This window comes from Nicotiana tabacum, chromosome 4 (genome assembly GCF_000715075.1).
Source record: "Nicotiana tabacum cultivar K326 chromosome 4, ASM71507v2, whole genome shotgun sequence".
Taxonomy (NCBI): Eukaryota; Viridiplantae; Streptophyta; class Magnoliopsida; order Solanales; family Solanaceae; genus Nicotiana; species Nicotiana tabacum.
The window spans coordinates 139,264,888-139,290,939 of NC_134083.1; the positions used below are offsets into that span (position 1 = coordinate 139,264,888).

General features: G+C 35.0%; 1 protein-coding gene across 1 annotated transcript; it reads right to left on the reverse strand.

Annotated features, from left to right (window-relative positions):
- Window positions 1–1,820: 1,820 nt before the first annotated feature.
- Window positions 1,821–16,319, reverse strand: LOC107785713 (dynamin-2A). The gene is made up of 22 exons (XM_016607079.2): window positions 15,843–16,319; window positions 14,532–14,582; window positions 14,287–14,407; window positions 14,055–14,144; window positions 13,903–13,964; window positions 13,709–13,823; window positions 13,158–13,500; window positions 11,995–12,142; window positions 11,217–11,318; window positions 10,989–11,108; window positions 7,939–8,022; window positions 7,698–7,825; window positions 6,596–6,680; window positions 6,238–6,376; window positions 5,732–5,808; window positions 5,252–5,308; window positions 4,302–4,455; window positions 4,066–4,214; window positions 3,727–3,840; window positions 3,568–3,635; window positions 2,906–3,075; window positions 1,821–2,387 (listed from the first exon to the last, which is right to left on the reverse strand). The coding sequence occupies exons 1-22, from the start codon at window positions 15,978–15,980 to the stop codon at window positions 2,152–2,154; spliced, it is 2,751 nt and encodes a 916-aa protein (XP_016462565.1). The 5' UTR covers window positions 15,981–16,319; the 3' UTR covers window positions 1,821–2,151.
- Between the last annotated feature and the right edge of the window lie 9,733 nt (window positions 16,320–26,052).

Consider the following 26,052-nt stretch of genomic DNA (forward strand, 5'->3'; position numbering starts at 1 on the left):
AGTCTTGAAAATCGCAAGACTAAGAGTGTATTTGGTATGAAGGTTAACATTTCCAAAAAGTGTTTTTCAATTTTTTCATGTTTGGTTGGTTTAAATGTTTTGGGAAATATTTATCTCATTAACCCATTTTCCTTTAGTTGGAGGAAATTATTTTTCCTATCAATGGAAAATATTTTTCGATACTCTTTTTCAACCTTCCTCACCTTATTCCACATCCCAACCAATCCATCACCCACCCCACCCACCCCACAAATATGTATATTTCATTAGTTAAATATTGAAAAAAGCTAATACATTATTAATAAATTCAGAACTAAACGTATAAAGATTTAAGCTTTAAGGTAGATATTTTAAAGCTACCTAAGAAAAATAAATTCTTTCAAGATTGATGGAAGAACTTTGTAATTGTAGCTTGTTTTGTAGATTTTATATTCTTACTAGCGATATAACGCTTGAATTGACGAAGATTCATGCCCAAATTTTCAGCAAAACGGCATCCAATAGCTTTCTCTTGAAGACAATCTAAGAGCTTAACATTTAAATTTTTTATCTAAATATTTTCATTGAATTTGTCCAATTGAAAAGATATCATGTGCAAATCTTCAAATCTTATATCTTATACAAGATAGAAACTTTGCTTAATGGAAACATATTTTTAAAACTATTATTAATAATCTTAATGATTCTATATAGTTGTTAAAGATGGATAATTTTACAAAGAGTATCCTGCTATAAATATGGTTGTTGATGTTACACGTAAAAAGCTGTTATAGAGGTAAAATATAACTTAAAATCGGTTCTGAGAAAAATTTTGGCTTTTATAGTGAATGGTTGTTATATAGGGATGCTGTTATAGAGAAATTTGACTGTACTTCCTTTTCATTATATAGAAAAAGTATTTTCTTTCGTTTTAACAAAATGATGTAGAAAAAGTATTTCCTACATTTCAACAAAATAAGTATTTTCTTTTCATGATGTAAAAAATATATTTTATTTTATTTTAATAAAATTGGTACTTTATTTTCATACCGTAGAAAGAGTACTTTCTTTTTCAACAAAAAAAGTACTTTCTTTTTAGTAATGAAATTCAAATTTCAGCGTTCTTATGTAAAAAAATAAAACTACTCATTAGTTTCCTTAGGTTTGTGTAATTTTTTAAAAGAATAATTAAATTCTTGAAACAAAGTTCTAAAAACATAGAGTATTTGAAGAGGGGGGAGGAGGGGGTAGTAGCATAAAAAATTATTTTCCTAAAACATATTTTTTGCTCTCTAACCAAACACTAAGATATTTTTCGAAAAACATTTCACTCACCAGCCAAACAAGAAAAAGTAAGTAATAAAACCACTTATTTTTCACGAAAATATTTTCCAGAAAAATATTTTTCTTTATACCAAACACACCCTAATTTTCATCATGTTAAAAGTTGTTAAAGAAATACGTGCTCCAATCATTTTACCTTCCATATGTGTATTTCAGTTCAGCGTGACATTCTGCCAGCGCACTATCAATATCAAGTCTGAAGAGTGTCCAAATTTTTAGGGAACACTCCAGAGTTACCGGTAACTTTTCACAGGTAACTTAATAGGTTTTTCATAAACACATTGAATACCATTTTCAACAATATTCAATTTCGAAAACCCAACTAATGTTTGAAAAGCAGGTGTCAGGTTCAGTGCTCATTGAAACAATATTGCTGCATCCAATGCCAGGCAAGAACGACAAGCAGAAACTTTGGGACTAATAAAATTTCTAGGAATAAATTTAGGTATTGGCAAGGAAGAGCAGAAGATTTTACGTTAGTAAGATGGCACAAAAAGAAAGCAAAATACTTTCTTCATTACTATATGGAAACATTACATACAGTAGCGACCAATACATTTGAAATACTGAAGAAAATGTCCGAGGCAAAGAAATTTTCAATAAAATCATTGTTAGTATTAATTCAAACTCCAGCAACCAGGACAAAAAGACGGGGAGGATGACATTTTAATTGCAACATCTATCTACAAAGATGCGTATACCAATTCTACTAGTATAACATATGCTCGAAATCGAAAGGAGCTCACCGTGAAGAACAAGAACAAGAACAAGAACAAGCAACCACCCCCAACAAGAATATATGAATCAATAGTCTCAAAAATACCTAATTTATGATCTATAACCGGATCCAGACTGTGGTGGGCCAGGCGGCAACCTGTTAGGGGTGCGACGGCCAGCAGAACTCGAGCGTGTATTTGCATTACCATTTTCAGCAGGCTCACTGTAGCGGCGACTGCTACCACCTGACCCATACCTAGAGAGACTAGAAGGGCCATTTGCAGCAGCATCAAATGCAGATCTCCAATCATCACCAGATGACGGGCCTGATGCTGTTGGGCTACTTTCTGCAGAAATAAAGCGCAAATTATGAATTTGAGAAGTGCAAAATCTAAAAGACCTCAACAAGACAAGAATATGGTCTTTCACAAATCAAAACCTGCAGAAATGAAAGAACAAGTCAACACCCGATATGGCATCCACGGGTTTCAGGGAGAGGACATAAAAAAGAGGTGGCGCTATTAACCACCTGCATCAATTTACCCCAAATCATGCTGCAAAAAGTCTTTGATTGCAGTTATAGTGTAACAGAATCCAGACAGGGAGACACTTAAAGCTAGCCAGGAACTAACTGGAAACCAGCTGAACATGAAGTATTAGCTACTAAGACCAATCAGCAATCATAGAAATACTTTAAGAAGCATAATGCTTTCAAAAGTACATGGGAAGTTTGTTTCAACTAATTTAACAGATAATTAACATTTTCACTCGAACCCAAAGAAAGTAATAAAACAAATAAAACTAGTGGGACTTCATTTGTCCTCGGACAAGGAAAACAAATGAGCAACCTATAAGGGATGATTACCTGCTTCACCATTTGCGTAACTGGCAGCAGCAGCTGCTCTATTGTCATGGATACTGAGTTGTCTAGTAAGCTTAGAAAGAAGAGAAGATTGTTTCTGGATGCGCTCTCTCCTTCGTTTTACATTCTGGTCCTCCTGGAGCAGCTCTTCAATCTTTGCAGTACTTTGGGCACTACATTCCGATAAGTCAAACAATATCAACACATTTAACCCAGGTGAATACCAACAAAATGAACTATTCAATATATTAAACCCAGAAGAAACAAACAAAAATTGTCTCTAAGGATGATGGCTTAATACACAGATGCTTGCAGTAACTGCAGGTTCCCATGTTACAACTCCTTTTGGCCAAATTGAATGTCTATATCTCCTTCTACCAATTTATTGAAAAAAGAATAGAAACTTTGCTGTGTGTAACTAATTAAAAAGAAAATTTGTACTGAAGTAGGAAAATAAGTTCTACGTGACTTTGAAATTTTTTCAGAAAGATGGCTGTTCAAATTGTTGAAGAAAAGTACAGTTGCAAGTGGTCCTTTGGATGATGGCCATAATCTTAGGATCATATGCAACTGCACCCTTCCTGTCACACAAGCAAATACAACATGCCACAGCAGATGAAAGATGTTGAGACACAGAATCCGCAAGGAAATTTTGGACTGTTTACCTGATAGAACTATATAATTTAGTAAGCATGTCTTCTTTGGCCTTCTCCACTTGGCAGAGAACAACTGCCTGAAACCAAATAAACAATGCACCATGTGAGATGGGGCTTTACACGAAAGAACAAAGAGAAGTGTAGAGGACATGCAAGATTAAGACCGACTTTTGGCACATTGGCTGCAAGGCTGTTTAGAACAGCTTCAACATAACCACGCACTTCTTGAGCCATCCATCGAAGTTCTTCTTCGGGATCGACCGGTCTTCTAGTCATTGTTTCCTAAAACAAGCAGCAAAATTAGTAAACTAAAAACAATTGGTTAGGGAAATTAGTTCACAGCTTAAGAAAACCACAACAGGAGACTTGAAATACAACTATCAGAAAGAGTACAAAAACATGAAGATCACAAAGAAAAAGTTATATAAGGATAATTATTTGCTGAAGGGCCCTTTTCCGGAAAATCATTATTTGCATAACAAGTGAAACCAATGTATAGTTGCTTACAAGAGATCCATCTGAAAGACTATGTCGGATAGGCGGCCCAGATTCACCCTTAACTTGACCGCCTTTAGAGCTGATGACAGTTTTCAATTTATTTAACCACTCCATCTTATCAGCCACACTCTCGGCCTTCAAGATAACAGCGCTGTGTGCTGCAACCAATTAAATTTTTTCTTCTGGGTTATTTAAATAACAAAACAAACCACAGGAAGGTAGCAAAGGATTCCAGAGATGTATACCCTTTAAAACAGTTTTATATGGAACCCGGCTCGTTATTTTAAATACAAGATTGGGTGCTTTTGCAACATCAGGCCCATTTGCCTTTTTGTCCTTGGAACTTTTGGCAGGCGCCGGAGATTCTTCTTCTTCAGGAACTTCTTCCAGATTACATTCCTGTGTATCAAATGACCATGTTATTGTAGTACAGGTTCGATATACAGGCCTTTTACACAGAAGCAGTATAAGCATTAGGAGCACAGGAATATATAATCCAAAACAGTGGTAGAAATGATGATACAGCTGCTAGAAGTTCATGCCAAATTATTGAGTGTGATGCCAAATCATAGTGTGTGATCCCATCAAATTACAAGTGAACAAAGACTGCAGTAAGAAAACCAACTGCAATCACTGACAATTAGGTCATGAAAATGGAGGCAGTCTAGAAAGAGTCAATGTTGCAAACCTTAAAGAGTGGTGCCTATTTGGGACGCTGAATGACTGTGAGAAACTTTGATGAGCTTATATAAAAGGGAAGCAAATTATGAGAGGCTATTTTTAATGAGTTCAAACAAAAAGGGAAGCACTTAGAAGGAACAGAGAAGAGCTTTATAAAAAGTAATCATAAGGCAAAGGGTTGAGGTAGGTTCCTAAGGCCGAAAGTTCGAGGATATGCTGTTTCATTAACCCCACTGGAAAGAAATTCAACAAACTTTTGCATGTGAACCATAGCCAAGGGAAAGGAGTGAAGATTCATGATATAACTCAAAAATGGTCTTGTTTATTCAATACGTTGCTCAAGTATCCATAATGGCCTTGACTATCCATAATTTTGCGCATGTATTTCTGGCAGATTCTGTATAGTTATGCCCATTCTGACATTCAATTAATATAATTTGCATTTAAGAAAAAGCCGAAAAATATAATTAAGTTTAAGCCTTAGCCCATATTGCAAATCAAAGACACAACATACCTCCAATGTTATGACACCACGAAAATGACGTTCTTCTTGTTTCTTTGTGTATCCAAGCTGAAAAGAGATTTGACATTAGAGGTATCACCAAAACTTTATTTATGCATAGTTCGCACAGAAATTAACTACAGGTTCAAACTTTCTTTAAGAGAACACCCAATATGACTGAAATGCTCAAAAAGGGAACATAATAGTGACAAAGTTAATGCCTCAGGTAAATGTTCCTGCTTTTAGGTTAAATTACTTATGGTGAACGAGAAAAATCCTAAATTATTGATGAAGTTTCTAAAATATTCTTTTGATGAAGAGAAAAATCCAAAATTCACCACATATTTGTCTTTGCAGTTAAAGGATGTAAATTTTATCAAGACTTTAGGTATAACATTATTTTACAATGTCGATAGTTTATATCAAGTTGGTAGTAGAAGGCCAAATTATCTCTATTCATGTAAAAAATTGCTGAGCATGCCACCTACTGACCTTTCCAGTTTTCTCGTTCAAAACAAACCATCGCTTACTCCACCCATTTGTTTTGGCACTTCTCTTCAATAAGAAACCTGGCAGTTATAAAAGCTATTGATAAATAACAGTTTTAAAGGTAATTAGAAGACAAGTCAGGATCAATTAACCACTAATTTTTTCAAGATTACTAAATATTACGGCTTCTAATGGTATCAAAATCGTTTTTAACCTACTAAAGAAACAAATGTTACACGTTCCAAGAAAATCCACCTTTGACCTTGGCAGCTGGTCAAACAACAATTAGAAAGAACAGAATGCACAAACATCCACATTCATTTGCTGAATAACTTGTGAGCTCACCACACGCAGACATGGAGAACTCACACCAAAAGAAATTGGGACAACTACAAAATGTATTATATTTAGGTTTTGCCCCCAGTTATGCAAATTCATACTAATGATAACTCTCATCTAAAAGGGAACAAAATTCCTAAAACAATAAATATAATTACAGAAATGGATACCGGCTGTTATCTCTCCCTCAGGCCCTGCAGTTTTCAAAGCTGAGCTTTCTGATGCGTCCTTATCCTGCTGGCTGGGTTTTTCTTTCATAGATTTCAAGCTTCCTCCACCTTGCTGGGATCCAGTTTGAGGACTAGTTGCCTAAATCAACAATTAAGGACACTTAGAAGACAGTACAGAAAAGACATTTAATAAGCTTAAGTGAATAATTACAGAACATAGAAATGCATACGGAGAAAACAAACTAATTTAAAGAATAAAAAGGTAAAGTTCCTAAGGCAATCCTTTGCAAGACACCATAATGAGTTCAATGAGATAATAGTTTCAAGCAGATAATTTGAGAAAAAGAATCTTAATTACCCTATTCAATATTGATTGCTCTGATTCATGTGCCTTCTTCGAACCCCGATTTTTTAGCTCATCCTCTCGTCTCTGTCTGTCCATTCTGGAAAAGAGCCGAGTAGACATTGTGAGAATGCTTTAATTTTGTTAAACATAAGTATGTTTTTACCTGCTATAGTTATCACTAGCCAGACCAACAAATACAGCAATTTCAAAAAAAGAGAGATATTTTTAGGAAATAACACTGGAAGCAACAATCTTTTTTTCTCCAATGTTATATCTCTCTACACTGGATAAGATAACCCAAGAAAAGCAAAGCAAATGGTCCCTGGGAAGAAAAGCAGTGCCATGAAAAGGTTGACCCTCAAACAATTGGTAAAGATGCAAACAAACAAATAAATAAAAAAGATTAATTGCACGTCCAACTTTTCAGCGCACACGAGACATAATTTGTGCAACAGGATTTGGCCATATAAAAATTGTTAGTAGCTACAAAGCACCAACACCAACATGTTTTGCACATTTTGAGATTGGCTCACGTGCCTCATTGAGCTGACATATACAGAAATCAAAAGGGAGTAAAAGCAGAACGAGAGATGATTTTTTGCCAGAAGAAAAGTATACATTGCTGCTTGTGATTGAAGAAGGTTCACAAATGGCTATTATAAATGAAGGGTATGCATTCTTATGTCTCTGCTTATCATTTGTCATTGAGAGATTTAAAACTTTGATTTGCATGAAACAAGAACCTCTAAACAAGAGAAAAAGTGAAGTGCAGTGTCAATCACATCAAATAACCGAGCACCAAAAAGATGATGAATCTGAACAAAAACAAGAACACAAACAACATGCGTCCAACCATTGAAGCTTATTTCCGAATTCCAACTCTATTAGCTACACCAAAAGTGCTTTTTTATTTTTTAGCATAAAATATGATATTCCCTGCTTATTGCAATCAATTTTCCTGATATTACAGTATCCTATGTCAACAGTATAGTCTCATATATCATCATGAACTCTGGTATCACATAACAGGAAACTTAAGATACAGGGACCAACATGATAGAAAATCAAAACAAATTACATGTAGACACGCTATAGAAGTATTTGATAGGGATACCTCCTCTGCACCAAGCGGATGAAGTGTTGAGGGGGGACAAAAGCTCGCTCCATGTCGACAAGGGCAACTACCATTTTCTTGGCATCAGTTTTAAACCCATCCAATGCAGCAGAAGCAATTGCTACAACCTGGTTTACCAAGTAAATATTTTCATTGAAAGTCATTATAGCTGCCACAAACATTTATATGTGTGTCCCATAATAACTAGAAAGGAAAATCTGGAGTTGCTAGACATCATTACCTCTCTCTTGAAAGGAGGATATCGTCCAAGTCCAGGTGTGGCATTTGCAGCAGAGGAGACAAGATCAACAAGTACACGGTGCACCTATGTAAAGGTTCACATAGAGGGTTAGAATTAGAACAAAACAGCATAGCTTGAAAAACTAGAAACACCTCTGATAGCCCAGGAAAATATCCAACAATATAAGAACCTAGCGGTTACTCTTGCTTCTTCATTTTTCCATTTTTCCTTCTCCTCTTGGAATAGCTAGATAGAGAAATTTATCAGAAATGGAACTCAAGAGCGCAACCCATTTAGAAGAGCCCAAATATTTTGACAGTATATTGATTTAGGAATGTTCCAATATACAAGCAGTGTGCCAAAAAATAGAGAAACCACAAAGATTATAGTTATCTACAAAAGACGCCCAATCAACTATACAAACGGGGACCTTGTGGGTGCACCAAGATCAGGAGGCTATTCCTCAAATTTACATAGTGAGAACCAATTTCTTTTTGGGATAGCCACAAGGAAGTCGCACTTGTAAATGAACATCTTCTTTCATCGGCCCATTGGCATCCTACGCCCACCATGTACCAAAAGGCAGATAAAAACTTTTAAGAATTCAGAGTTCTCGACGGCTGGCTCTCACTAATCGTCATGCCTTAAAAGAAGCAGATGGGTTGCACAACCGCCGTCCATTGACTACTCAAAATACAGAAAGGTGCCCTATGCATTGGAAAATTCATTTACCATCTTCCTTCAACACTTATGTTTGCCCACCCAACTACATGCACCACTACTTTCATTGTTGGTATGAAGCCTAAAGTCATCCTTCCTATTTGTTTTCTCTTTCCCCTCAATGATCAAAGCCACTAGCACACAAGGAAAAAGCAAAAAAAAACACTCAAAAAGTACCACTTTTAATCCCATCCACGTCAAATTTCAATGCCAGAAATCAGAACTGTGCACAATAAAGATCAACTAGGCACCATTTCTCCCACCTCATATCCCCGTCGAAAAAGAATCCCAACAATTTCTTAATTAAACTTCTATGCTCCACTATCCTGGAGAAAAAACTCTCAACTTCTTCCATAACTCTTGAAACCACAAGAGTCTAGGTTTCCACACCATTAACTCTCACAGAAGCCAAGAAGGAAACCTACAAGGCCAACCACAAAGGCTGACTCCATGCCAAAATAAAGGAAGAATGTAAAGGATTAAAAAGGTTGTCATTCGAGAAGAGACCATCTAACAGCCTCTTCCATGTACTCTTTTATCTTTTAGCGAGAGAGACAATATTATTCATCCGAATGAACAATATTACAAGTCCTACATGATATTTTACTTTAGGCAGATACCATCACCCAAGAAATAGTTACACCTCCAATACTTAGATGCGGGTAGATGGTTCTCAGTTGCAGATGCTTTTCTACATTCTAGTTCCACAGGTGAGCAAAGTTATCATCCATGATACTCAAATACCAAATATTGGTAGCATCTTGTTATACCAACACTGACCCTCAGGTGATAGTTGTTGATCGCTAGTCTTACACCATCAGCTTTTGTCCCAACAACAACAACAAACCCATTGAGTTCCCACAAGTGGGGTCTAGGGAGAGTAAGATGTACGCAGCCTTACCCCTATGCCAGAAGGGCAGAGAAGCTTTTCTGATAGACCCTCGGCTAAAGAAAGGATGAAAAAGAAGTGATGGCAACAAGTAGAACAACAACAAGATAAAAAGAAGACCGAAGCCAAGATATTAGTTAAACATAGGTAGTAATAGCAATCTATGAATAAAACGATATCATACTAGCACCAATGCTATCGAACCGAGGAAGACAAAAGAAAACGCTCGATTACTGACTAACCTTCTACCTAATCTTCGACCTCCACACCCTCCTATCAAGGGTCATGTCCTCAGGGTCATGTCCTCAGGGTCATGTCCTCAGTAAACTTAAGTTGCGCCAAGTCCCGCCTAATCATCTCTCCCCAAGACTTCTTAGGCCTACCTCTATCCCTCTTGATACCCACCAAGGCTACCAACAGCTCGTGTCCCCTTTTTTTATATTAATCATTTAAAATTGTCCGTATTTACCAAAAATATGTAACATTGCATCCTTGACACTGAAATCGACAACCCTCCAATTTGAAACAAAGGTGTATCATTTGTGTACCCATAACTTCCCACTTCAATATTTTAGAAGCAATAATATATTTTTGAAAGGGTCAAACACAAGTAGTTTGAGATTGAGGCGTAGTAGTTGTTGAATATCATTTTAAATTGCAAATGATATTCTTTTTCACTTCAATAGTTCTAAAGTGTAAAGATCATATATTTCATATTTTCATTGAATAACAATAAATTATACTATTAGTATACCAAGCTCACAAGCACTCAAGAAGAGTGTGGCCTAATGGTCAACGAAGTGGGTTGAGAACAATAAAGTTTCAGGTTCAAATTCCAGCGAAGGCAAAAACACTAGGCGATCTCTTCCGTCTATCCAAACCTTGGAGGACAGAGTTACCTGGTACCAGTTGCTAGTGGGAGGTAGCATGTATCTCAAGTAATTAGTCGCTAGGTGTGAGCAAGCTAGCCCAGACGCCACCGTTATTAAAAACAACCAGGCTCACAAAGTAAGAATCAAACATCAGGATAACTCAAAAAGGCAAAGAAAAAAAAGAAGTTGCCACCTATTCTGGGCAAATATACGCTTTGACACTCTGTCATACTGCATAACGATAAAAGTTAGATTGAGACCAAGACCAAGTACACATGATTATGCTAAAGAAAACAAGACTATGAATTTTTTAAAACAGGTCTCAGGTCACATATTTTGAGTTGAAGCAATATCTTATGAAAACACCGATACTTGTATTTTAAACACTTGAACAAGTTCAATTTTGAAGGTAATATGATTCCACTGTCAGTGAATGTACTGACAACACTCTATGCTAATGCATTGAAGCAAATTTACATATATTAACAGAAGGATACAAGGAACATGAAGAACAATGAACAAAAACAAAAGACTAACCAAAATCAAGAGCTGAAACAATCAGAATTTACCTCATCAACACAAAGGCGTGAAGGTTCTTTTGCAAGCTCTAGAACACCTTTTATCAAAGACCTCAAACCTTTCTCCGGAGAAATCAGGTAAGGTTGATAACCATCGGCTTCTAACACAATCTGGTGGCAAGCAAAAACAATTATCAAATAAACAAAGAACAAACTAGCAGTTGACAATACAGAAAAAAATGCACATTATTGAAAACTATTGTGATGGAGAACAAATACCCGCTTGACATTGTTTATGTCAAAATGTCTATCTAAGGGGAGCTGCTTTATCCTATTAGGAAAGTTCCCTTCGAAACTTGCAACCACTTTCCATCCATCACCCTGAAAGAAATGAAAGAGTTCTAAAATCTGAATGCATAGTGAAGAATTTAAGAACCCTAACTACATACCAGATATGCTTTAACAAATATATCAAACGGCCACCTCTTTTCTTTCCTTTTTCTTTCTTTTTGGTTTTGATTAGTCAAAAAGACACCTTACAGCGCAAACCATGGTGTGATGGGCAACGTAGGACAACATATTAAACAAAGTCCATATATGATAAATAATGCAACACACAGAAAACATAGGATGAGCAACAGAAAGAAAACAATTAAACAAAGAGACAAACAGAAAGAAGAGAACTCAAAAAATACATGTAAAAAAATATAATTAGAGCATGAACATCGCTACCATATCTACTAAGGAACCTTTTCCCAATCCAACAGTAAATCTATATGGATATCTCACATTCCTCAGTGTTGATATATTTTTGAACTGCACGGATTAGGTACACAATTTTCAACAGTCTTTATAAGCACAATATATTGAAGAACATAAGGAATGTACTTTTCTCTCAGCAAGGGTATCACCAAATTTCTTTGCAGGAACCTTCATAAATAAAAGCTAGTTGCGAAACAACGAGAAACTACAACCAAAAAGTAGTATCAAAACATTGGGTATTTGCAATTCCAAAGACTGAATAAGAAAATTAAGAGTTCTCTTATATTTTACCCACCTCGCCGCCAGTGATATGCTGCAGAAACTTATCCTCAAATTCACGGCAAAGCTCAAGTGCTAAGGCTTTGGTACCTTCAGCACTATTAACCATTTGCTCCCCAAGCCTAACCAACTCATCCTGTACAACTTGAGATTTCCCCTGAAGCCTGAAGCAGCGAACTCCCAAGTATGAGTAAATAGATGGCACAATAATTTTAAATTAAAAAAAAATTGAGAAGGTAACATATTTATAAATAAGATAAAGTAACCCTTATCACAAAGATTGTGCTAAGAGAAAAACAAAGTTACATGACCCCCAAAAAAGAGCAAAAACCTAGTCTCGTGGTAGCTACAAGGCCCCAATGATTCAACTATAGACTCTACATCTTCTACAAGGGCTTCTATACACCAAAAGTGAAACAAGAATATACAATTCACCTTGATCTTCTGTTCAGAACTAAATCTATCTTCAAAACATCTAGAGTCATTAGTTGACAACTTGACATCAATTAAGGAAAAATAAAGGGCCAATAAATTACATAAATAAGCATAACGATCAGAAAACGCCAATATTCACCTAGATTCGAGAGAGAAAGTTTGATTAATAAGGGCATTCTATGGATGGAGGAATTGGAACAAATCCAATCACTGTGATAGTTTTACAAAAAAAATAAAAAGGTTCTTGTAAAGGGCATCGCGTCACCAATCATATCAAATATTAGTAGGAAGGTAAGTAAAAAAAACCTAGATTTATTTAATTTGACAATGTAAATTATCCAGACCTTTCTTAAAAGAACCTATCTTATTCTCTGAACAATCAAATCCCACACTACCATCAGATCCTCGTTATCACCTTATTTCCTGATTGCTCAAAAAATAAGTGGCTCACCTTACTTTTCAAGCATTTATCTACTAGCACAATAGTTTTTTCCAGTTTTAGAAATAACAATAAAAGTATGATTTGCGGGTATTTCGAAAAAGATAAGATAATTTTAGCTCCAAATTAGACAAAATTCTACTAGAAAATAAATCGGTTTGATTCGAAATTATGGTGTAGGTAAAACAAAGAGATTAACACAAATTTTTCACAATCAATTGCTTCTGCTGACAAAGAAAAACAGTGAAATGGATTGTTAGATCTTCGTGAAATATCAATAGAGGCATTTAAGTAGGTGAGATTACCCGGAAAGCAGATTCGGAAGTCTGACTTTCATTCTATTGCGTATCTGGTGAGCAAGGGTCTCGACCAATGCTAACCTACCAAGCTTACTTTGAGGAGCTCCTGTCAAAATAGATTTTAAACTTTCACTCTCAGCTCGCCATGCAGTCTCCAATGAGTTATCAGATCCAACACTTCCAGACTGGGCAGAAGCTATGGAAACAGATTGACCAATCAAGGCAACCCAGGGGATATCAGCTGTACTTCGTGGTCCTTGACCCGACAAAAGAGCTTGAACAGCCGCAAGCACTTTTGGCTCTGAAACTGCTTGATCTATCTTGCTAATAACACCGACAGTTCTAGTACCTAATGGAACAGAAATAAAGCAAACATGTGTAGAGTTTCACATATAAAACACACTGTGATTATGGTCTACAACAACAACAAACCCAGTGAAATCCCACAAGTGGGGTCTGGGGAGGGTAGTGTGTACGCAGGCCTTACAAATAGACAATATCCATTTCACTCTTTCTTATTTCTGAAAGACAAAACAATCTGGGATAGATAGACCTACATTCACTATCATACTCCTTGGCAATTCTGATAGCTTTACAAGAAGCAACTTCAGGTGCCTGAGCAGCAGATATTACGACCAGCAATATGGCATCATTGTGCTCAACATATTCAGTCTGTTTCGAAAGATAGTCGGTAAGTATGAAGTCTAAGCTATCTGACAAATTTGACCATCATATTTGTTAAAATACTCACCAATGAATCATCAAGATTTCCCTTGTCAACCCCAGGCAAATCAATCAGCTTCAATGGTGGAGCTGTATGCAGTAAAAAGAATAGGTAAGTCAAAGGAAAGCAAGGAACCCAGTATATGTAGGTTTACAAGTGTCTCCAAGTAAGTTTCTTACCCGTGCTTGTTCGTAGCTTCAAATATATTTCATCACGACTCTTGCTTGAAATTTTGCTAAGTCTATCCTGTAAAGAATGTCGAAGAGCACCTGTGGAGATGAAACAAGAAATGTTAATCTATTTAAAAGACACAACTGGTAGATTACCATTCTCTTGCTTCAGGGGTCAGCTTCTCATTCATGTAAAAGACTACCCTTCCTCATAAACCCACAAGATCACTAAGAAACTTACTTGCAGACACTGGCTGTGATTTACTGTCGATCTGCAAAACGATTGACTTACTGCTCAACGAACTGTCTCGTTTTAGATCGATGCATATGGGGGCACGAGTAGCACCACCTTCCCCTGTTGGCTGCAAATATATAGATCGTATTAGGCATCAAAAGCACTTTGTTTCGAAACTTGGGATTAGGAGTTAACAGGGCAAAATAAGATGTGAAAAATAGCATTCTAATTTCACAGGGAGAAAACCATACCAAAGCAGGATGTCCAACTAGACTGTTCAGTACAGCTGATTTACCTGCACCCTGTAAAAGTTTGCACAGCTTAATGCATCCATATCTTCACAACAATTGAGAGAGCAATGTCTGTATTAACACCTCATGCACAAAAGATCATGATGGAATAAACAAGAGTAAGCAGCTATACAGACAGTAATATCCCTATCACAAAAAAGACTTTCTTTTAATGGACAGATATTCAATAATATCATCCACATCGTCAATCTCACAACTCAATCAAATGACTAATGCACTAGACAAGCAGCTCAACAGAGTATACCTTGTCAAGTCAAGAATAATTTATATCAATCAACATCCACCAGAGATTATCCAAAATATCTTCCAACTTGATTGAATGAAATAAGGAAGCCATGAAACATTGCAAAGTTCCATTCTGGGACTATTTAAATATTTTCTTCCGCTTTTATATCGAGGAATAAGTGAATATATATTATGATGAACGACATTCAAACAAAATGGACTACCAAGAGGTTCTACCAAATTTTATGAAGTTTCGCCATTTTTTTCATCTCTTTTGAAATGGGATCAATGATGTTCATATTAATGGGATAAATTATGTTCATATACATCTTCATGGCTCATATTTACCTATATTGTGAAATTTTTACATTTTTTAAATCCCATAATAAAAATTTCTGGCTCCGCAACTACTGAACTCGCATCACATTATCGCTATATGTGATAGAATAATTGCTTTTAGTAGCGACTGTATATAAAACAGTAGAAAGGTAGACATTATTCTAAATCTATGGTCAAGCTAATTGTACACCCTTTCACAGGCTGAACCAATTCTCCACTTGATTCACAGACAGGATAGTTAGAACGTTATCTGTACACATATGTACATCTTTGATCGTACAATAACTGTAAAAGAATTTTTTTCAGAGAAATTGTCAGTCACCTTGTTATTGAATTATTTCAGCTTATTTGATGCAACATTTGCTGACAATAAACTGAAGCAAGCATCTACAAAACCAAATTGAAACAAAACACGAAAAAGGCCAGCATAATAGACAGATAATATCAACTTCATACATTAGATCCTACACTAGTCAACTAATAGTAAAAGTTCCCTCGAAAAAATTGCAATCTCAACTGCCAATAGTACTTCTTTTCGAGTTTATTATCAACTAACTCTTAGCTGAAATCCAATTGTTTTAATTCAACCCTAGATCATCGGAGAGTAATACGAATCACAAAACAGCAAGTTTCACAGATCGAATCAGCACGCACCAACTAGCAAATCTAATGACTTAAACAACTTACAGTGCCACCGATAGCAACGACATTGAGAAAAGTGGACGGCCGTTTGGAAGAAGTTTCATCCACATCTTCGTCGGCAAGCAAAGACGCAGCTTGCTTCATCGAATCTGATAGCTGTGCCAATTCCTCGATCGCCTCCATTTTTACTGTCTTCAAAAATCAACGACACAACGCGATCGTCACAGATCGGAGTTGAAAAGTGAAAAAACCCTAGATTCGAGCAAAGAATGAGTGAGGATCTGAGTCAAAGAGAAGTAAAAACGGTGAGAATATGTGTTGAAATCGCTAGGGTTTTTACTCCGATGGACGCGTGACGACCGGATAGAGAGAGAGAGATTTGAAAAGTTTTGAAGTTTTTGAAAGAAATAATAATAATGATAATATTATGGTGAGAAGTTTTCAAAAAGCGGAGGAAGGTTTCCTGAAATAGCTGCGTTGTGTAATACTAGTAGTAGTAGATGTAAAATAAAAGTTTATAATGTACCGAAAAAAATATAATATTATATATATAAAAATAAAAAAAAGTTTATAAGAATTCATACTTGGATATATTATGGTTAATTCTTTTTTACTGTTGGATTCGGTTAAACCCCAATCGGAATCACAAGTTGAAGCAGTTGGCCGCTGGCCGTCGCTCTAGACTAGTTACCGACCAAGGGACACTTTAGAAAAGCAAAAAGATCAACTTCGTCCTAGAATTTTGTAAAATAGTCTAATATGTGCTTTATTAATAGTTGAATTACTTATACTCTCATCCTTACAAAAATGACATATTTTTGCCCTTATTAATTATTAAAATCAAACTTTTTATCTAACTTTAAACAATATCTATTTTAAAAATGTCTAATTTTTGTTTTATGATATTTTCTTTTTGTTTTTCTAAAAGAAAGCATACGTATGTTTATATTGCATAGTTGTGGAGAACACGGTAAGCCTCGTAATAAACTTCAAATACTTACGGCAATTATAATTTTATCTCATATGAAATATATCTGTTAATTAAATTTTATAAATAATTTATTAATTTAGTTGTTTTATATATATTCTTATATCTTCCTTCCATCATCTTGTTTATCCGTAAATTTGATCCTATAAAGTGTGATTTTTTTTTTTTTTCTAAAATTTTCGACCAAATCTTTTTATACAATGTAAAGTTTTCCTATAAATTTTAGCCTCGTCTGAAGGTTCAGTTGTCCAGTATCTACTCGTTTGCTTAGTAGGTGCGTATTGCAAACATATTCATGTATTATATGTGAGGTAAACCTAATAATAATAAAAATTAAGCTTCACATATGTGGTATATTTCCTAGTATTACTCCGGCCAAAGGTGCCAGAGTAAAAGAAATAATTTTAGGAGTCTTGTTAAGTAATCGAGAAGGTATTGGACAAATGTGCTAAATATCAAAAGCTACACATGCTGGTGTGGGGATACGGTTGCACCATTAGCTCCGATAATTAGATTAGTCTCTCTTGGTGAGGATAATAAAATTACTAGCAAACCAATATCGATCCATACAATATTTATAGTGAGATGGCTTAGCCTGTCGGTCCAAGATCGAACATCATACAGTACACGTGGTGGTTTAATGGAATGTCAGTAACCAATGAACTTTCACCCAAAAATTTAAGTTTGTCTAAAGTTCAAACTTTTGTTATACTTTATAAAATGAAATGAAAATGTTTATAGCTTGACACTTCCTATCATTCTTTCATGTTCCCCATTTATGTTATTGTCCTATTTCCATGTGATGGAGCTTACAATGCATATGAATACTCTCCATCATGTTATTAAGTTTTTTTTGTCGAAACGCTTTATCTCTTTTATGGATGCAGGTGTTAATAGAGACGGACCGACGTTGGATATAGAGGAATTACATTAACTGGTTAGTCTCGGCAAAAGCACTATATATATTTGTATATAGAGGCCCCTTTGTCCACCTCAATCACAAACCTTTGGGTAGCACACAACAGTTTTGGTTGATTGCCTTCCCTTGGTTCTCACGTCTTGAGTTCGCAACTACTTCCCGCAACTTATTTATTCATTTTTTTAATTCAAAGATAGTTACTCTTGTAAAAAATGAATATGACAAACGGTACTTCCCGAGCCATTTCTTTGTTTTATTATATTTCACCTTTTTCTTTGTTTCTTTACAGATCTTACCGGTAGTGTCCTCAACAGTCTTTTTTTCATTATTCTTTTGCTCATTTTCCTTCCTCTTTAATTCTTTTCTACTTCTATTCGATTTACATCATTTTTGCACACACTCTCTCTCAGAGATGTTATATTAACTCATCTCATTTTTTATTTGTATTTTCGTTAGAACGACCATGACAAAAGTAGGTTGCTCTAGTGGTGAGCACTCTTCACTTCCAACTAAAAGGTTGTGAGTTCGAGTCACCCCAAGAGTAAGGTAGAGAGTTCTTGGAGAGAGGGAGCCGAGGGTCTATCAGAAACAGCCTTTCTACCCCAGGATAAGGGTAAGGTCTGCGTACACACTCCCCTCACTATGATTCCCTGTCATTTATAAAATGCTAGTAAAATGTTGAATTGATTAAATCAAAGTTGAATCTATTTAATTAATTGGATGATCGATTTATATATATAAGTTGAATAAATACAACTAAGTTAACATATAATCAGTCGAGAACTAGGATAAATTAACGCATAACCGATCAACCAATCAAATGCACTATGGTCGAGAGCCAACTGTATGGATAAAGACAGGGTGCACCCGCCGCCTATATAATCATGGGTCCTCCTCTGGTGTTGACACTCCGGACGATCTGGACTCTCGCTAAGCACTCCCTCATTTTCTTCGATTGCTGGTAAGCCTTATCTCATGCCCGAGGCAGTCTTATGTTTCGTGCAAGAAACTCTCATTTTTGGTTGGGTATCAACCAAGTCCTATCAATGGTATTCCTTTATTCGTAATGTCATAGAGGCTCCATAAACATAGTTGGTTTACGTTATGTTATGTTATTCCGATTGAGATCTCACATCATGACATGCAGAGGTGGACCCATATCATGGGTTGAGGGGTCACGGGATCTCATTAGCCTAGACAAAAGTTCTGTATATATATCTTATCATATTTGTACATATATATAGGACCCATTAACTATTTTACTTGTGCCCCAAGCACAAAAAGCTGGATGGGAGAAGTGGTCTCGTGCGCTTAAGTTCCCTGCATTGCTCATTGGACGTGGGTTCGAAACCATCTTTTTTTCCTCCTTTCTAATTTAGTTCTTGCTTTTCTTCTCCTTTCTATTTTAGTTCTTTGAATACAACATAATTTATACTTAGAAAATTACTTTATTTTTTACTTTTATCTTCTTCTTTTTTTAATTCAATTATAATTTAGCACTAACACATATCAGTCTATTTAATTAATTTTTCTTTTTCAAATTCCCCCCTTAAAATTAAAAGCCTCAAATTGTAACTTATCGCTCCACAAATAGAAAATATAAATCCTTCTGCCACAACCTTCTTCAACAATCACTTTGACTCCGGCCTGAAAATGGTAACTAAGAGTTTGAGACTCTTCTTCTTCTTTGATTGTTAACATACCTTTAATATCGATTTCTTTAGTAAGTTTTTGATAATTTAAAGTTTGAACACCCTTTTGATCACTAACCTTTTTTTTAATTAACAAACTAGAAATTTTAAAGTGTGAAACATGCTTAATCAAATACCTTCCCTTCCCATAGCTCCCTTTTTTGCGAAGAAATCTCTCTCTTTGTTAGGTGCTTTATTTTATTTTAGAACTTCTTTTTGTTTATATTTGGACGATAAGTCATCATAATCATTAAGTTTTTAAATAGTTGTACGCCGAATTTTATCGCCAGTGATTAGCATACAGTGGTGCCCCCATCGTACTCAAATCCTGGGTCCGCCTCTGATAACACGTACGAACAACTATTTTCGACTCTTTTCATTTTTACAAATTATGATGATGTTTTAAGATGGATATGATAAATTTTGAAGTCCATGCAAGTTGATATACCCAGACATGGATGAGTAAAAAGATGTCGTGTCCCGTTCCTCAGAGCCGGAGCAGGTGCGATTTTGCGAAGTCTGTTCTCTAACTTTGAGTTGTCCCAACTAAACACTTTAAATTGGCCAAAACACATAGTAATAAACGCATCTAACTATTGATCTTACAATAGGTGAACAAAATGCATGCAATTCACTCCTTGAGGGTGTCTTTGGTATGAAAGAAAATATCTTTTAAAAAATATTTTCCAATTTTTTCATGTTTAGTTGGTTTAAAAGTTTTAGAAAATATTTTTCTCAGTAACTCATTTTCCTCCAATTAAAGGAAAATGTCTTCTCTATCAAGAGAAGGAAAAATATTTTCCAAAACTCTTTTTCAACTTTCCCCACCCTATTCCTCATCCCCACCAACCCACCCCACACCCTACCAATCCACCCCCGCCCCACCCTCAACCCCCACCCCACCCCATCCTAAATAAAATATTATTAATAGTACTTTCTTTTCATGTTATAAATAGATTTTTTTTCTTCGTTTCAACAAATGAGTATTTTCTTTTCATCATATAAAAAAATATTTTTTTCATCTTAATAAAAAAAGTATTTTCTTTTCATGATGTAGAAAAAGTATTTTTTTCATTTCAACAAAATGAGTATTTTCTTTTCATGATTTAGAAAAAATATTTTCTATTTATTTCAAGAAAATGAGTGAAATAAAGAAAGATTCTAGCGAAGGACAGACCACAAAGCGTAGTAACCTAAGTTACTATGAGGCGAATTTCATAGTTTTAAGAATCCTCAAACACTTACTGATAGTTGCGGAACCTTAAAAGTGCCTTCGATTTTCGAACTATCTGTGATTTTAAACCAAATGCAATTGGAGAATGTAGTTGTAGCAACAGTTTTTGTGTATTACTGCTTTATTTTTTGGTACAGTATGTTTAGTCTTAAAAATATTAAAGGTCAGAGTCTGTCAAGTTTAAAGTCAAAATGTAACTTTACATAAACTTACTAAAACAACAATAAAGTATTTATCGCTACTTCGCTATAAAATACTATTATTTTTGGCCAGCAAAAAGTTACCAATCTATATATAATTATAAAGGAGGGGTTTTGAAATGTGACGTGGCATATGTCATTGCACAGGAATTACATTTATCTAATTTCTTAAATTTTTAGGCTTTTATATCTATTTTAGGGTTCAATTACCCGAAAAGGCACCTCTAATCAAAAGAGAAACAACTGTTACTGGAGAGTCCAATAGTCCAAAATTCTCCAGCAAAAGTTTTTACTTACACTTATTCAATTTCGCTTCTTCTTCCCCCTCCATGAATTCCCTATCTGTTTCTTCCTTTGTGTTCCATCTTCTTCTTTCTCCCAATCCCCTGAGGTATATCTCTCCTCTCTGTCTTTGAAATTTTATTGTCTTTTTGTTCTCTGTCATGTTTTGATTGATATCTCATGTATCTCTAAATCAAAAATTCTCTAATTCCTACTTGATTTTAGGCTAATTGTATCAATTGACTGCGCATCTTTACGTTGCCCACTTCGGGAGACGACTTAATTAACCTAAAATGGGCAATTAATCATCTTCAACTCATCTTCAATGGACTATACATAAATTCCATTCTTATATGGTTTTATACATATCCCTTAAATTTGTGGGAACTAAACATTTATTGATTACTTGTAACTTTTGAATTTTTTTTTTTATAGATATTCACTTTTGGGATTTTGTTACCAAGTACAGGTTATACATTGCATTTTCTGTTAGTTGGTAATCCGAGTTTTTTTTTGGATTACTTCTCTATTTTCATCCTGGAATGCAACTTACAAAGCTTGCCATACGAGCAATTAAAATCTAGAGACACCCTTTACACTCTACAATTCTTTTTGAGAGAACAACCAAGTATAAGATTGATGTGGATCTCCGTGTTTGCAATGACTATGACTCATTAGTATGAGTTCTCTTAATTGAATGTTCCAATCAAATTTGTTATGAATGTGTAGTGAGATGAAGATGATATTTTTGTCTTTTCAGACTAAGATACAAACTATTGATATTTTTTACAAGAATGCACTAGAATTTTCATCTACAGCAACAAAAAAAAAAAGAAACTTGGAGGTTTCTCTTTGTTAACTGTTTTTCTCTCGAGTTTGTTATTGTTGGATTTCTGGTAATCTTAATGGACTTCGCTTTGTAGATACACTTAAAATTGGTGGAAGGCTCTTAAGATACAATTTTATGAGAGAGTTTGAAAATAAGGAGCAATAGACATTAACAGTGTTTCATTTTTTAGTGATGCTCCTAGACAACTTTCAACCCAGGTTTGCACCTATTATACAAAAAAGTACCATGTCTATCTGATAGTTAGGCTAAAATTAGTGCTAGAGATATGTTTGTTGATTAATTATGCACGATTCTAATGATTCAGTTTAGTGGTTAGACATGTTGGCAACTTAAAACTTAATTAATTGGTTAATGTGAATTTCTTCGTCTCTTTATTTTCCATGTACTATTTATAAAACTATGAGTTGTTAAAGAAATCAATTGGCCTCAACCTTTCGGAGTTAATCGTTTTTGCTTTCTAGGAATTGATTAACGTATACTCCAAGGCATTCAAAGTCACTAATGGACTACAAAATGCTGAATTTTCCATGAAAGTGAACTTTCAAATTGAGAAGTATGCTGCCTGTGAGAGTATAAATTTCAGTGATTTCTATTCCAAATGTTAACTAAAATTTAATAAGTTTTCTTGAGTTTAATAACTACTGAAAGCATATAAATTTGGGAGCGTTGTGGTACACCGTTCTTGTGCATAGTATGAATGTGTCTTGAATGAAGCATATTTTTAAAATTTTAGATCATGTGAAGATGGAGTCTTTATTATCTGTTGAATCATTGACTTGGATGTATTGTTGGCTTCATGAAAAATTGTAGCAGGAGCATATACAAGTATCTGATATTATGAAACTTTAATATCTTTGAAGTTTTGTCTTTCATTTGAATATTTAAAGATTTCATGAATTATTCTGTTTGTAAGATAAAAGAGTATAACTACATAACTTTAATTTTAACAGGTTAAATGTTGTTACTTGCTTGATAGATACTTGTATGGGTTCATTAAGACGGAGAAGCATTTTATTTAGATGAAGCTATAGGTTATTCGACGTTTTGGCTTTCACTTGCAAGTGTTTAAAGATCTGATCAAGTTTTCTCTTTGTATGATAGAAGAGTATATTTATATAACTTCAATCTTGACGAGTTAAATATAGTTAATTACTCGGTAGATGCTTGTATTGGTGTCGTTAAGATGGATGAGCATTTTATTTAGCTTGAAGCTATAGGTCCTTTATTTGAAGTTTTGGCTTTCACTTGTGTGTAAAGATCATATTTTAAACAATATTGAAGGTAAAAGTGTATTTAAAAAAATTATATATGCAATGGTATGTTACGTGATGTACAAGGTCATTGTTTAGTGAAGATAAATTTCTTTTAATAAAAGTTAGCAAAAATATTTTAATATCTTCTCGGGCGAAGTGCGAGGTATAATCACTAGTTGTATACAATATTCGAAAGACCCAAGAAAAAAGAATTTCAGTTAGTGTGATCGGAATTCATTAGGAACACCTATGATATATATAATATATAAAATTTGAGGAAGATTGGAGGCGATATGTATTGATTTAGAGTAAATTTTTTTAGCTGAAACCGAGTTGGCACAAAATCTTTATGATATACGTATATAATTGGTTTAAAGGCAAAATACTAAAGCAACATACAAAAACATACAAGACTGCAATTGGCGGGGGGGGGGGGACATACCCCCCCCCCCCCACATATATATATATATACACAACTCGCCTTCTTCCTTATTCTTTGTCTATTCGAATTTTGACTCTGAATTTAATGTGATAGAACCAACTTTAATGGAACCCAAAATATAGTATAAGCTTCACAAAAGTGTGATCAACAATGTTTTTGAACACCCACGTGGAATTACAACATTTTTCAAATTCTGAAAATTTCAATCTCAAGCTCCAAAATGGGTTTTCATGGAACCTCAAAATTTCGTCTCCCAAACAATGTTAAATTCGTGAGTTTCAGCTCTAATCAATGTTACTCAAGTCAACAAGAAGCAACGTTACTGTTTTGCAATAAGTTTTTATATTATAAAGTTAGACAAGCAATAGATTGGTCCGCTTTTTAACTAAGTATATGAGAAACAATTTACCTTATCCCAAAAGGCTTACTAGCTAGTACTAGGATTCTAATAGCCTGTTTGGCCAAGCTATTTTTCTTAAAAGTGTTTTTCAAAAAAATACTTTTGGAGAGAAGTTATTTTTTTCTGCTTCTTTAAAACTGTTTCGGCTTTTCTTCAAAAACACTTTTAACTAAAAAGAAGTATTTTTGCCCCCGAAAAAAGCTTGGCCAAATAGGGTATAAGAAAGCTAGTTGACCAGCAAAATTACACATAAGCAAAACTCATTGGAAGTTCATATAAGACTTTGACACTCATAACTAGGCTTATGATAAGCTTTTCACACCATGTACAAACACAACTTCCATCTCAAACTCCACCACAATACAATCTTTGACAATGAAACCTTTTCCCTGGTTATGCAACTGGCTTAGAGACATGAAACCCGGAAACCCCCAATTCTGCCTGGTGTTTGAAAACCATACATTAACTGTCCAAGGGAAGCAATAGAAAACAAGAGATCCATTTGACATATAATATAATAGACTAAAACTATTTTAAAAGGAGACTGACAATTGTATGACCTATAGGTCACATGTTCGAGTCGTGGAAGCAATCACTAATGCTTGCATTAGGGAGAATACGGCCCTTCCCCAGATCCTGTATGAACGCGGGATGCCTTGAGTATCGAGCTATCCTTTTACTGACAATCAAGTGAACCTTTAATAGTAACATTTATCTTGAACAAGTTCAATATGAAAGTTTATTTCTCATAGTTTTATAGAAATTAAATAAGGAAATAACTTCACATAAGCAAGTCCCAAGTAACAAAGGAGCTCAAGCTTATAAGTGCAGCAGAAAACCATAGAATAAGTGATTTGGGCAACAAAGAGCTAATACTAGCACCGGCGAAGACTTATGCCTTATCAGGCGGAGTCAAGATTTGAAGTTTATGCGTTCAAAATTAATCTAGTTCTTTAAGTTACTGAGTTCTAAATTAATAATTTGTGCATATCCAATGAATTTTGTAAAACAAAGATATGGTTTGGACCAAAGTTATTGGGTTAGGGAACCCATAGCCGCATCTGCTTACCCGTATGCTTTTCATGCGAACCATTTATCTGATCTTTGATGCAGATGCTGTAGCTTGCCTTAACTTTCTGATGTTGATCAAAGTCTTTGGAATCAATTGAAATTAAGAATATTGAGATGTTATTTCCCCTTTCATCATTAACACCGTTTGGAAATAACCAAAGTTTCCCACATTACACAACAAAACAAACATTGGGATTTAACCAGTTAATATAGAATATTTAGAATATGAATAATGCCTTTAGTCTTATAAGGGAGATGAAACAGTACCATCGGTGAGATCCAACCGTAAATTCTTCAGATTTCCATTCTAAATCTACTCCTGGACCGGAGAAATTATGGATCTTCCATTTACGCTTAAAAGAGTCATTATATTTTAAGATGGACAAACGTTCAACCATTGCTTGCTTTTTGATGATGAATACCTCTGCTCCAAAGACACTGATCCCATCCAACTATGCTTTATAAAAAGGACTAAGCGGTTATTGCAAATATAATCCGGTTTACGAGTTTAGAGTCGAATCCCACATGGAATTAACCTACTAAACACAACTGCTAGTTCCGAAAGAATTCAAGTAATCAACTTCCAGACATATTGAATAACGAGTTGAGTGTTTACTAACTAAAAGTAAGGTAATTAAAAAGCTGTAATTTTATTACTAACGAAGCAAATATTGTAGACAAGATTGGAAAGGTCTCGGGTCACGATTTCTCCTCTCGTCGGAATCCTCCCTGCCACGTCTCCTATAAATTTGCTTAGATATTCTCTACCGATCGTGAGCACTTTAGAAGTCGTAATTCTCTTCCGAGCAAATACAATAATTTATTAGACGTATTATTTCGAACTACGCTAGCTGACACTAGTTTACCGTTCACTAAGATCGCACCAAAGTTTCGTTATTCCTAATCCCACCTTTAAACCCTCTGT